At 44.0% G+C, this 13521-nt stretch overlaps 1 protein-coding gene across 10 annotated transcripts in view; it reads right to left on the bottom strand.

Moving 5' to 3' along the window:
- LOC119649986 (gamma-aminobutyric acid receptor subunit beta) overlaps positions 1 to 13290 on the bottom strand; it is a 78587-nt gene extending 65297 nt beyond the window's left edge. Inside the window, exons 1-2 of one of the 10 annotated variants that reach the window (XM_038052436.1) lie at positions 11668 to 13290; positions 10352 to 10449 (exon numbers count right to left, since the gene is read on the bottom strand). In XM_038052436.1, the coding sequence (XP_037908364.1) occupies positions 10352 to 10449; positions 11668 to 11783 (214 nt within the window). In that variant the 5' untranslated portion in view covers positions 11784 to 13290. Of the gene's footprint in view, positions 1 to 10351; positions 10450 to 11667 lie in introns of those variants that run through there. The other 9 variants (XM_038052438.1, XM_038052432.1, XM_038052433.1 and 6 more) reach the window with 9 other exon arrangements.
- Between the last annotated feature and the right edge of the window lie 231 nt (positions 13291 to 13521).

Here is a 13521-nt window from a genome sequence, read left to right as displayed (position 1 = left end):
CTCAAAGAACGCGGGCACGCGCAGAGACTTATCACGAACTCCATCGAGCGGAGAAGCGACTTGACAGACGGAAAAAGGAAGCCTGGGAGAACCAACAAGTCTATGAACTAGAAAAGTACAGGGAGCAACCGCACCAGGCGCGGAAATTTTACCAACAAGTCAGCAGGATGAAGCCTTATACACCTCGATGCTCATCCTGCCGAGACAAAGAGGGAAATCTGATTTCCGACAGAATGGGCATATTAGAGCGATGGGTTGAGTACTTTGATGAGCTACTGAACAACCAGAACATCAGCGAGTTGGAGGTCCCGCCAACTGAAGACGACGGACAAATACTGCCACCACCAAGTTTAGTAGAAAAAGTCCGTGCAATTCATCGGCTAAAAAAATCATAAGTCGCCAAGAGCCGATGGAATTACAGGCGAATTGGTTAAATATGGAGGCGACCAGTTACACCAAGTGGTTCACCAACTTGTGCTCAAGGTATGGGACAGCGAATCAATGCCTGACGATTGGCAACGAGGCATTATCTGTCTCATACATAAAAAGGGAGATATCACACAGTGCAGCAATTATAGAGGTATCACGTTGCTGAGTACCATCTATAAGATATTCTCCACTATCTTGCTAGGCCGGATAGCCCCATATGCCCAGAATATCATTGGCCCATACCAAAGAGGTTTCATTCCAGGCAAATCAGTAACAGATCAGATTTTCTCTCTGCGGCAGGCGATGGAAAAACTGTTAGAATATGGACAACAGTTGCACCATCGGTTCATCGACTTTAAAGCCGCCTATGATATCAAAGCCAGGGTAAAACTGTACACGGCCATGGGAGAATTCGGTATCCCGACGAAATTAATAAGACTGACTAGGCTGACCCTGACCAATGTGCGAGGTCAGATAAAAGCAGCAGGATCACTCTCAAGACCATTCGACATCAACAATGGTCTACGACAAGGGGATGCGCTATCATGCGTCCTCTTTAACCTGGCCCTCGAGAAAGTGATCCGTGATGCTGAGGTAAATGCAAGATGTACGATCCTCTTCAAGTCCAGCCAACTACTGGCCTATGCTGACGATATCGACATCATGGGAAGAACGACCCGAGACGTACAAACTGCCTTCATCCAGATCGAGCAGGCGGCGCGAGATCTTGGGCTGCACATCAATGAAGGCAAGACAAAATATATGGTGGCAACGTCAGCACCGAAGACGAGTCAACCAACAACATCACACCGCACTGGTCAAACACAAACACAAAGAAGAATAAGGATAGGAGAATAGAACTTTGAGACCGTTGACAATTTCTCCTATCTAGGGTCGAAAATCACAACCGATAACAACTACGATGATGAAATCCGCGCACGGTTGTTGTCAGCCAACAGAGCCTATTTCAGCTTAGAAAGACTGTTCCGCTCGAAACGTCTCACCATAGGGTCAAAGCTCTTACTGTACAAGACTATGATCTTGCCAGTCCTCATGTATTCCTCGGAAATTTAGGTTCTTAGCAAGAAAAATTGCGAACTCTTGGCCGCGTTCGAGAGAAGAATCCTCCGAAGAATTTTTGGCCTCCTACATGAGGATAGACGATTCCGTAGCCTACACAATGACGAAATCTATGAGCGATACCATGACCGTCCGGTTGTAGATAAAATCCGGCTCAATAGGTTACGGTGGGCGGGTCACTTAATCCGTATGGATGAGGATGATCCCACCCGGAAAGTCTATAAGGGCAATATCTATGGTAGAAAAAGAAGACGAGGCAGACCCTGCCTAAGATGGAGCGATGGCGTAGGTCAGGACGCCAGACAGCTTTTAGGGATATCGAATTGGTGGACTTCGGCGCAAAACCGGGATATCTGGAGTTCCTTATTAAGGCTGGCCTAGACCGGATACCGGTTGTTGCGCCGTTGATGATGATGATGATGTGCAATCTGTTTCGTATGATCTGATGCCAAAACCTAGGCTTTCATATATACATCAAGCGTGCAGCATATTTTTTACAGATACACGACACAATCAATGCATAATCTACTTTTATTGAAAAATAATCAAAAGGACTACGTCCACATTGGGTGCCGATTTGCAAAAGAACTTTGAAGTCGTTGAGACCTTCTAGATATGTGCATCCCAATGGGAAACAGTTTCACTTGCTTCATGCGTATATTATGTGGCTACTGGTAGCAATTTTCAGCAGAATTTGTAGTACACTTGAAATCCAAATTTCACTTTTGAGCCCACATTGGGCGCCGATTCGAATATCATATTTATCAAATGTGGTTAACATAGTTCCGGCATCCTCTAGGATTCATTCAAGGAATTGGAGGTAGTACTTAATAGTGCGGATTCATAAAAAATATAGGATATGGTAGTATATGGGATATAGATATGTTTGCTGTAAATATCGTCTGATTGACACATTGGTGTAAAACACGAATGTCAGTCTGCTAAAATCATTCAGGTTTTCTATTCCGCAGGATATTTTAGTATACTATAAGTCAAAAAAGATATTAGTTTCAGATTCATTTAATTTTATTGAAATTCTACCTCGGCACGAAATCAACTTCAGGGTGTACATGAATAATACTAACAACCTTTGCAGATACTTTCCGATTTATTTTCCTAGTTGTAAAGCAAAGCACTGTATCTAGGATTCACGTGAATCAAGTAATCAATTAATCATATCGTGCTGGAATTTTTGGAGAAACATAGCTTATGTAGTTTGCAAGTTGTTTCTGACAGAATTCCTTTTTTGTTATTAATATTTCTGTAGAAACTTGCATTATCTCTTAACTGATTTTCGTCGTTTTTCGGGGACATGCTCATTGATTTTGCGGGAGAATAAGTTCCAATCCTTAACATAGCCATCAACAATGTTATGAGGATAATTCAGCCCGTAAACTCTATAAGGGTAATATCAATGGTAGAAAAAGAAGACTCGGAATACTCCGCCTTAGACGATGACTTAGGTCAAGATGTTAGACAGCTTCCATTGATATCGAATCGGTGGGCCTTGGTCCAAAACGGGCGTTAGTGAAGGTAACGATTTTTTAGCTTTGTCCTTACATTAACTAATCTAGACTGAGTATTGTTTTGATGACTAACTTATCAGTGTAATTAGGGAATAAGTCAACGTCAAAGCAATTATTTGCGTTTCCCTTGAATGAGTGACCCATTTTTAGCTACTTTCACTAGCCTAATCAGTTCGCTGACCACAATGCTAACATCGACTTCTCAGCTTTGAACGCTTGTCCATGAAGTTTGTTATTTACTGACCCAGTAGCAGCTTCACGGAAAGAGTGGAAGCATGAGTAACAGCGGGTGGATTTCAGATCTAACGAGGCGCGGGAGCCATTTCCCCTCGGCTTCAGAATCGAGGTTAACCACTGCCTTACACTCCCAATTGGAGATTGATTTTATTTACATGCTTTCAACCTCTGCATTGGACAAGCTGTTTGATTTACTATTTCGACCAAAGATCAATGTTGAGACCTGTCTTTGTTTTCATTAGCAGTCGTTATTTAACCAAGAATATATCCTTATCGGACCCTGAGGAGGATGATTCATCCTCCCCATCCTGTGAGTTACTACCAAAGTGAAAGCGTAGCTGTCTACCACTTTGGTGTAGACCAATTATTCCTAGTGAACAAATAAGGTACAAACGCAGCGCTTCTCAGTAAGAGAGCTCAGAATAATCAATGCCCACTTGGGAACCATTTACCGTTACGTAACACATAGGGTTTCAGATATGCAAGTACTCAAATGGGTGGTAAATGACTTTCAACTTAAGCTGCGTTCTGATATCACCCGTGTGCCTCGCGGTGTGCACGGACGACGAGCGCGATCAAAGCCGTTCTCTTTGGCTTGAGAGCGCTTACCTCTTAAAACGGAATTCTGGATCCCTACGATTTGCTGGTACTCACCCGAGTTGGTTTCTCTTTGCTTTAGGAAGCAGTTGATGAGCAGTAAACTTTCGGCTGGTCTGATTTAAAGATCGTTTTAACTTGGGTGCGTTCATCTCCGGTGAGGTGGACAATTTACGCCGTCCGCTAGGTCAGCGCTATCATGATACTGATACTAAATGCCATATGGAAACACTTCCGATTAGCTCAGAATCTTGTGGATTTGAATATCCGTGGCTAGTCACCTTTTTATCTTGAGATATACCTCTTTTCGGTTGAATGTACCATTTCGGGTTTACCGAGGGCTTGGGCATTGGCCCAATCTTTCCGGTGGACTTTGAAGGTCTTCAAGCAGGTCTCCTGGTCGCGTCGAGGAAACTGAGAGAAATTGACTTCGAACATGTTCCTCCAACGTAATGTCTTCGCTGGCGAACTGGGGTCGCACTTCCTCAGCAACTAAGTACTGGAGGCTATCTTTCAGCCGAAGGCCGAAGTAAATTTGCATCACTGAAGCTTGTTCAAGGAGACGCAGATACTTTCCAAACATTCGTGGCCAAAAACACCTCAAGATATCCTCTCCAGTTGTCCGAAATTTTTTATTAATTGATATTGAATGACTCGTACGCATAAGGGAACATCTAGACTACTTTTTTTCTCGGAACGATGGCATTATCTAATCATTCTGCCTAAGGAGCATCATATCAGCATGAGACGTGAGCATTTTGCAACTTGAGGTTCTGTGTTACTACAAACACCGTTGGACTAGCATATGGCGTTCCTTCCACTAATCTCCCGAAGAAGTGCCTAGCCACATTTTCAAATTAAGGTCAACTTTACCCGTTATTTTTGCTGTCAAGGATAGGAAGTCTCTAGGCGTTACGTCGCCATTTTAGTTTCTCTTGTGATCAAGACTTTACACACTGAATTAGACCTGAATTTGACCGCCTCCGCTTTTCAAGTGACCTTTTGTCGTTTCAAGGTGCGGTGAAACCTGTGTGATACATTCTGCAGCGATGGGAGGAGTTTTCATGGAAGTTGAGGATCAACTTTATCCCTTATTCAACGCTGCCGCCGCACTATATGTAGATTCGATCGACAAGGAAGGCATTATTTTGACTTTCACCAGAATCACCCTTGGTGGCCTGTGGGAAACAAAGGTTCAAAGGTCCAAGATTATCGAAGAGGATAAGGTAATATTTGAAAAATTCACCGGCGCACCAACAGCTCGGATACCTCCAACTACACAGCAGTAATTGTAGGACCTTTTCTCATCGGTGCTCCGTTGGTTGCACCAATAGAGTCTTTCTAGCTGACTTCTAAAAGTCATCCGTTAACCTGTGGTTGGTTGCTGACTCAACAGGCTAAGTTTACTCTTTGGCCGAGTTGGCGATGAGACCGCCAGATTCAACTATTTGAATGCTGGCGTTATTGTTCCGATGGATAATCTATATTTATACATCTGCTTGGATTGGAGAACGCCTAAAATGCCACTTCCTTTGAAGGAAGGGATCCGGTCGGTGGCTACACATTTTTTTGGATCTATTTCGAATGAGAAAACTCAAAGTCGACATTTGGTGGAGCATACGGAAATGTAAATTTTTTAAATTTTAACATAGTTGTCGCAGTTGGCATCTTGCTAAGCCATATTTTTGGCGCGGGTGATTTATAGCTGACATTAATGAGAGTCCCCAGGAAATCTAATTTTCATCCAACTTCTCCGTAGTGATTGAAAGTATTGGATAGACCAGAGAAGGACTGAAATTACTCGACTTTCAATGGTTCTTAGATAGGTGGGTAGGTGGTAGGTATAGTAGTCGCTCCGAGGAGCCAAATTAGCGCTGTAGTGCCGCTGTTTTAATGCCGTAAGCTCCTAAGACGATGTCTGTGGAGAGAGCAGTGGAAGCAGACCTCAATGAATTGTTTACCTAGCTTCTGCAGCCTGTCTCAAGCTAGAGCTGGGTAGTAGCAAAAATGTGTCTGAGGGTTTCTCCTTCCTCTTCGCAACTTTGACCATGCGAATTATTGATTATGCAAAGTCCTTTAATAGCCCAGTACCATTGGGTGCCATTGGGTATTTTCATAGGTAACAGAAAACCTGCTTAATTGGGTGCAGGTGATGAGTCTTGGTCATCTGAAATCAGCGGCTGTTAGGTTGTTCGAGTGGATTCCGCCTTTGATAGTTACTAGCTGAACGCAGCCACCGAGGGACTGCCAATACAGGAACCTGCCAGGCCCGTGCGTTGGTTCTTTCGAGTACAATATGCCACTACGGTCTGAGTGCTCAGAGGTTATGCGTCTCCCACATCTCAACTCTTTGTGATTCCATGATCGGAAATCCAGAGGGGGGTGACTATGAGCGTGCTGACGGACTGGATGTCCTCGAATTACTCTACCAGCCTGGAGGATATCGCCGTTGAGAACATAGCTTAAAGTACGCCCCCAAAATGTGGACTTACTTAGTCAATTATTCTTATCGTTTCGAATTTATTTTGCAGGGCTTAAAAAAGTGCGAATCTTCTATTCTATTCTGAAGTCCGAAGATTGTCACAAAAATCTTGGTTGATATTTGTGTCATAAGCGATGTCCAGTCGAGGTGTGGTCCTCTTATATAAATCCTGAAGCCAGTATTACAAGAGTGAGGTACCGTTTGTGTTCATCATCCTCTTATATCTAGTGCGCTGCTAAATCTGTCAGAGATCTGAATTTTGAGTTCAATGTCCAAGTTAGGTTATATGAAGAAGATGCCCACCCCTTTTTTTGGTCGGCCTCATCATATCGAAGTCTACATCTTTGCGGAAGTTTCCGATATTTGCCTTCCTTTTTCTATAGAAACTTTCATATAATTCCATGGTCCTGTGTATGGAAAACCGAAAGAGAGCCTTAAAAGAATGATTGGAACACGATATGTTGGACGTGAAAAACCATCTGTGCGATGAGTGCCGCGTTTCCTGATCGTCGACCAAAAACAGCAGCGCATTTGGCGTTGCTGCGGGGTAATCGAGCGGACTTTGTTCGACGGTTTGTAATAAGGAATGAAACGCAGCTCCATTATTATGCGTCTGAGTTTCATAGACAGTCTGCTTACTGACGCGATGAAAGCCACTCATTGTGGTCGAAAGACCAATGCTCGGGCAGGGAGGTTTGAACATTCGGTTTTCAGGCGGCGCATGTATGGATTACCTTAAAAAAGGAAGGAGTTACTAGATGAACTGAACGACGAAATAAAGGAAAAGGGACCCCATATGTCGACGAATAAAGTGTTGTACCATCTGGTGGCTAACTCAGTGGTCAAATTGGAACAATTAGGATTTGAAGTGGTTGCTTCGCTACTGTTTTTTTAAGACTTATCCTCCACCAAGGAAGAGATTCACTTCAAATGAGGTAGTCATCGGGAAAATGGAGGTGCATTTCGAAGGCTTGAACTTTTCGTCCTACCAAGTGTATTGCCCTCGGAGTTAACTGCAATACAACTTTGCCAAAAAGGGTAGTTTATATTAAAAATCTTGTCATCTTTCAGCTGATGTAGTATTGGGAGGGTTGATGATCTTAATTAGTAAATGACACAGGCAAACGATTCTTGTTCAAGAGCCTTGTATAAAGTTTAATTGCCACTGAAATCGTTGGAGTTGAACAGCACTTTTAGGGTTCATGATATAGGTAAGTTAGAAGGTGAAATCATTTACTTGTTCCAGGGTGTACAATATTTAAATTATAGCCATAGTTAAGGACCTACTACTGAGTTACAACCATAGTTGGCGTGGAGGTATGGGCTGATGCCCTTGACAAGGAGATGCATCATAAGCGCCTTGCTCAAGTGCAGACGCGGGGAGCTTTGCGAGTGGCGTCTGCTTGTCGCAATGTCTTGGAACCGGCCGTGATGGCGATCGTGGGGGTGATCCCCGTTGCCTTCCTTGCCAAGGAGGGCAAAGCTATCTACTACCGTAAGGGCAAGAACTTAAGAGAAGTGGTTGCTCGCGAAGAATGTCAACTTACCTCTAATGAATGGTATCTTTCTTGGCAAAATGAGCAAAGGGGCAGATGGACTGCGCGGCTTATCGACAATTTAGGTTGCACCGAACGCACGGTGAGAGTGATTACTTCCTTACCCAACTTCTAAGCTTCAGTTTTACCTGCATAGGATTGGGAAGGCGCGATCTCCTGATTGTGTGTTCTGCAATGGAGTGGCGTACGATGGTGAACACACCTTTTTCTCTTGCGAGAGGTGGGACAGCTTTCGACAGGAGCTTTATGCAGACACAGGGGGCTCTCTCCAGACATGCCGAAGAGTGCTGGCAGCGGGAATCGTATTGCGCATTATGTTCGGGGTCTTCTTATTGCGAAGAGGAATGAACTCGACCGGCGGAGGGATCGGATGGTAAGGGGTTATCTGAACTAATAACTCCCTTCCTTCCCTCTCCTCTCATTGGTGAAAGGAATTCCCTGACTTCAAGGCTACCAAAGCCGGGAGAGCGGGAGGGTTAGCCGGAGTAATGGGTCAAACGGTTCCAGACTAGTTCTTTGATGACAGGGAGGTGTTTAGTTGATAGTCCGACAGCGTACTGTTGCGGGAGTCCAACATTCTGTGCGTAAACACATTCGCCTACCTTACTTCCAAAAAAAACTTCTAAGTTACAACCGGAAAGAGTAGGGGCTGTGAATAGATGAAGAAGGATCGGGGAGTTTAGAGCAAAAAATTAGTGCAACTTTTGTTTAAGTATTTAGGGGTTTCAGATTACACCACCGTTTGATGACGGACCAGACTTATTGGGGAGCAACTGTCGCCCAATTTTTTGGCCTGCAGACCTATCAGTTTCAGCAGAACATCCATTTTTTCGGAAAAGCGGTTTGGTTCAGGGTCGAAAAAATTCATCACAAATAACCCCATAGCTGCCCTGGGAGCAGATTGACCAAGAGTGATTATAGCGACTCATGTCATATGAGGAGATAAACATCATCTTGCAATCGCTTCCGGTTACATTGTTCTCAGGGCAGAGGTGAGGCAGCTCCCGACGAGTTGTCACTACTCTGAGTCCACGCAGTATTTCGGGAAACAGTGGTTATTCTTTTTTTATTATTGCTGTTGAGTAGAAAGTACGCCTTTTTTGAGACATGGAATTTGATGATATTAAAGGACTCTTTCACCTGAGGCAATGTAAAATCCAGACCAGACACGTAGTATTCTAAAGAAGAAGCTCTGCGTTGACAATCAAATTTGAAATAAAAAAAGAAAATAGGGCAGAGGGTTGAGAAAGGAAGTCCTTTGAATTTGGAAACAAATTTGTAATTAAACTCTTATTTGCCATGAACGACAATCATTGGAAGGTTCAAGTCGAAATTCAGGAAGACCATATGTAAAATGTTCCAGAAGTTGGCTATGAAATATCTACTGTTACCTGCTCCTGTTTATATTGTTTCATTACAGGATATTCCCTTTATACGCAGAAAATTAAATTTGTTAAACTGGAAACCGAATTAGGACGTAGTTGAAAATCAGACATTGTCTCTCCACGGAGTATTGGTTTCTTGAATGGTGTCAGGATTGTCTTTCATATTTCAATCAATGTCCTGATAAAGTTTTCAACAATTCTCGCTATTCAATTGACTTGAAGCTTCCGCCCCAACATGATGTAGTCATTCTGAGCGATTTCAAACAAGTTGTGTGGTCCTGTTTCATGCCTCCAAACGATTCTCTTCTATTTGCCCATCATGAAGTTCTTGCTCTTGTTTGCACATTTCCTTGATCCATGTTTATTGCGTCCCACTTACACTCCTACTCTCAAACAGTTATCATCTACCTCGTCAATTTAGACATGTCCTATCCCTCTTCACGATTTGTAAACATATACTTTTGTGTGTATGCACGGAGGTTCCAGATTGTTGTGATGTTGCGCACTAGGGTGGTTGCTGCGTCTGCAATCTTCTACATCCTGACCGGAGAATAGACAGCTCGGAAATTGGATGTTCCTTACAAACAAAATAGCGTATGCTGATTGTAGATTTGCTCGACGTGCATCGTCATTCAAGCTTGGTTACATGAGGAATCCTAGTTGGTACGCACAACCCGGAATAGTTTGCATAGTGCGTTCTGAGTGTCCTTTTTGCAGATGGACTTGGTTTTCTAAGGTTTTCTATCTTAAATCTAAGGATAACACCTACATACGCTTCGGGTTACTCCAAAACATGTAAATATGTTCAGGAGGCGATGGTAGGTGTGGGTATATACGAACCAGGCCTTAGTGCCTTAAACTAGGAGCTCGACAGATAAACTCTGGAAATCCCAAAAAAGGAAAAGGAAACGAAAATCAAAAAGTCGGAATTGTCTAACTTCCGTCATTATTTCTGTTGAATATTCTCAAAACGCACTTAAAAGGATAAAGGATATATGTAAGAAACTAAAATAATTGCAAATCAATGAAAACACAACAAATATAGATGGCGGCACTTACCTCCATAGTTGGGTCTTACTCTTTTGTCGTAACTGACGCTGAAAGAGTCCAATATGGCAGATATGTTAACATCGCCCAACATGCTGCCTCCACCAGTACTGAAAATTTCGGGATGCGAAACATTAGAAAAGTTGGAAACGGGAGTGCGAAAAGTGGACGAACATGAAAACTGGGAGAGGACGAACCGGAGGACCGGAAAGGACGAGATGAGGCTGGGAGCACTTGGGAGCGAGGCAGCTATAAATAAGCAATGTGATGGTGTATTGATATTTCAATAGAGTTTTGATTCCTTGGAAGCCTGGCTGCCTGCCGTTTAAAGTCCTACGCTGGTGATCCGAATATTGTGTTTGGGTGTGTGGCGAAAACAAATCAATGCCTAGAATTTATGGTGTGCAAAAAGCTGTGCCTGCTCCCGTCGTTTGATTTCGTCCCTCTGCTAGCAGCCTCTTCTATCTCTCTGCTAAGCTTCGTCTTCTTCTTGGCACGCTTCCCCATGCTAAGCAGCTCACAAAGGAGCAGGAGACAGGAGAGCAGGCAAATATGGCGACGTTGATGGCGGCGTATGTTTTGTCCAGGTCGCGTAGTGCTCCATGTCCCTAAACTCCACTTTCTTCTGTGTCGTGGTGAACTAGTTTTTGAAGCTCAGGTGTTCGACTTTGGGTGGTAGCGACCATAAATTAAAATTTTTTTGTTTGTACAAACTCATTTAGCGTTCGTATATTTTACTTTTAATTTGCAATAGTGGAGCCGGGAGCGGGAGCGGGGGTGGGAGGCGGCCTGGTGGGGCTTGTACAAGAAAAGAACATGATGTACCCTTGTAATTACGAGAAATGGTCTTGACGAACCAGAATGGCTCTCCTTGGCATTATGCCTGCACTTTGAAGTGTTTGTCACCCCTTTACGGAATGACCCTTGATCACAACGGCTTAAGTGCACTTTGGGTGTAGAGCGTTCTCGTGTTAAGTGCAAAATTATCGGATAGCACTCCGGGTATTGCCATATTAGCACACATATAAAAAGGAAACGTCTGAACAGGTCTGCAAACGGGGGATGGGTGTCTGCGGAGGCTTAGGCTCCGAGACTGAGGCTCTTGAAGTACGTGGTCCTTTATGGGACGTGGCCAGGCTCGGCACAACCACTAGGGGTGGTTGGCGCGCGGTGGCTGACACCGGAGCAAGCTTGTCGGGTACTATTGGAAATTAATAAGTTAGATATGATGGATTTAGTAATTTTTTTTTCTGCCAGCTCCAATATTTACACGCTGCCAGGACTATGGGGAACTGGGAGATGGGAAGAATGCAAAGCTTTTTACTTACGCTGCATGGACAGCAACCAGCTTGCGATTTGGCTCCTGTATGATGAAGGCGATATTGAGCGCTAGCCATAGGGTAACGAAGCGAGCCCTTGGCAGCAAATCAATTTTGTAAAACATTTCTCTATGTGAAAAGCGAGCGATGATGAGCAGGTGGAGTTCGACACTGCCCTGCTGCTGCCCCCTCGTTTAAGCGCACTATGTCACCCGACGACAACTCTGAGTTTGGGCCAGAAGTCCATCTCACCGTTTGCACTTTTTCGAATTAGATAATTTTAAGTTATGTTCCATCTCGACAAATAGCGAGGGCAGCATTTTCCTGTCCGCTATGTGGTGTCGGTTGCCTAACGATGAACTGCTCGCTCTGGTCTCGGCTACCCTTACGTGGAAAAAACTGCACAGCACTTGAGTTTCATCGGGAAAACGCTGGAAAATCGTGCACTCTGGGTGTACTGAATACTGAAGCGGAGCCTATAGGGCAGAGGTCAGTTCATAACGCTGCCTTGGGTTTGCAAATTACGTCTTTCGAACGGAGCTCCGGCCCGGAGGCTGGTCCACCTTCAGGGTTCGTTTTTCACTTTTCCGATAAACGCAAACTGCACCCGTTACACATTTTCATAGATCAGAGACCGACTTGCGATTGGTTCTACTCTGAGGGCTGTTAGTAGTCACAAATTTTCACTAGCGTTATTTATTTCAGCTGCACCATACCGTTTTCAAATCAAGACTGGTAAAAATCTGGGCGGGACACGCGAAATACAAGCACAGGATCAAGTTCACGTATGGCTGCGGCGGGTGTGTGCGTGTATCTGAGCAGCCCGAGTTGCGCCTGCGCCGGTCCCAATAACAATTAACACCATATATAAAATTAAAATGATAAAAGTTCGAGGAAACAAGAGGAAAAATCACACCTAGACACCATGTATATATAATTAGATGAGCAACGGACAGAAATTCGTTAAAAATTTCAGGATTAAGGCTGTTTCATTTCACGTTTAATTAACTCTCGATTCGGGAGTGTCCTTCGACGTTGGATTCACTACTGCATCCTTGGAACGTTGGTTTCGCTAGTTGGTATCTAAAACTTCTAAAATCGCTTTAACTACTATTCAGCACTGCACGAACGTGACCAACTTAAAACTGTACAAACGACTAGAACTAATGCTGATTAAAAATACTTTTCGGTTCTTCAAGGATTCTCTGTACCCTAAATGTTCGCCTGCAAAAATCACTTTTGCACAGTTTGCGATGCGAAGATGTAAATTTCACCGTAGAGAGAGGAACTAAACTGAACTGCTTGGGTTTTACATCGCTGAGAGCTCTCAGGACTTGAGGGTGCGACCGAGACTACATCTAATACACTCTCAGGTGCTGCTCCTCGAATCCTCGGAAAATGGCGTTATTAGAGCTTTGCATACCCTGTGAGGGCAGCTGGGGCTCGAATCTGTAGACGGATATACGGAAATTGGGCGGACGGAGCGAGAGCGGCAGGCCAGCGAAAGTGGTTAACAAAGGTTCCATTGGAACTCGGACTTTCCTTGGATTCCGAGCCGAACTCGTGTGAGTGTATGCGAGCAAGGATACTGTGCGGATGGCACAAGGCAATGTTATTCCAACGTATCTGCAAAGGACGTTGGTATGGAGAGTGAAGTTCGTCTGTTTGTTGTTGTTTGTTTGGGAACATCTGAATGTAATTTTAAACGGTACAATGCTTGGTAATTTATTAACAATCTGAAAGGACACGTGGCGAATGCGCAGGCCTTTTCCCCGGGAATTTCGTATAGCTGCGAACTTTATCGATTTGTGCGCGCAAAGGCCATGTCACCTTGCGAGCTTTAGTAGTTACCGGATACATGGT

Source organism: Hermetia illucens, chromosome 2 (assembly GCF_905115235.1).
Source record: "Hermetia illucens chromosome 2, iHerIll2.2.curated.20191125, whole genome shotgun sequence".
NCBI lineage: Eukaryota > Metazoa > Arthropoda > Insecta > Diptera > Stratiomyidae > Hermetia > Hermetia illucens.
Note: the sequence above shows the minus strand (reverse complement) of the source record. Positions and strands in the feature narration are given on the sequence as shown.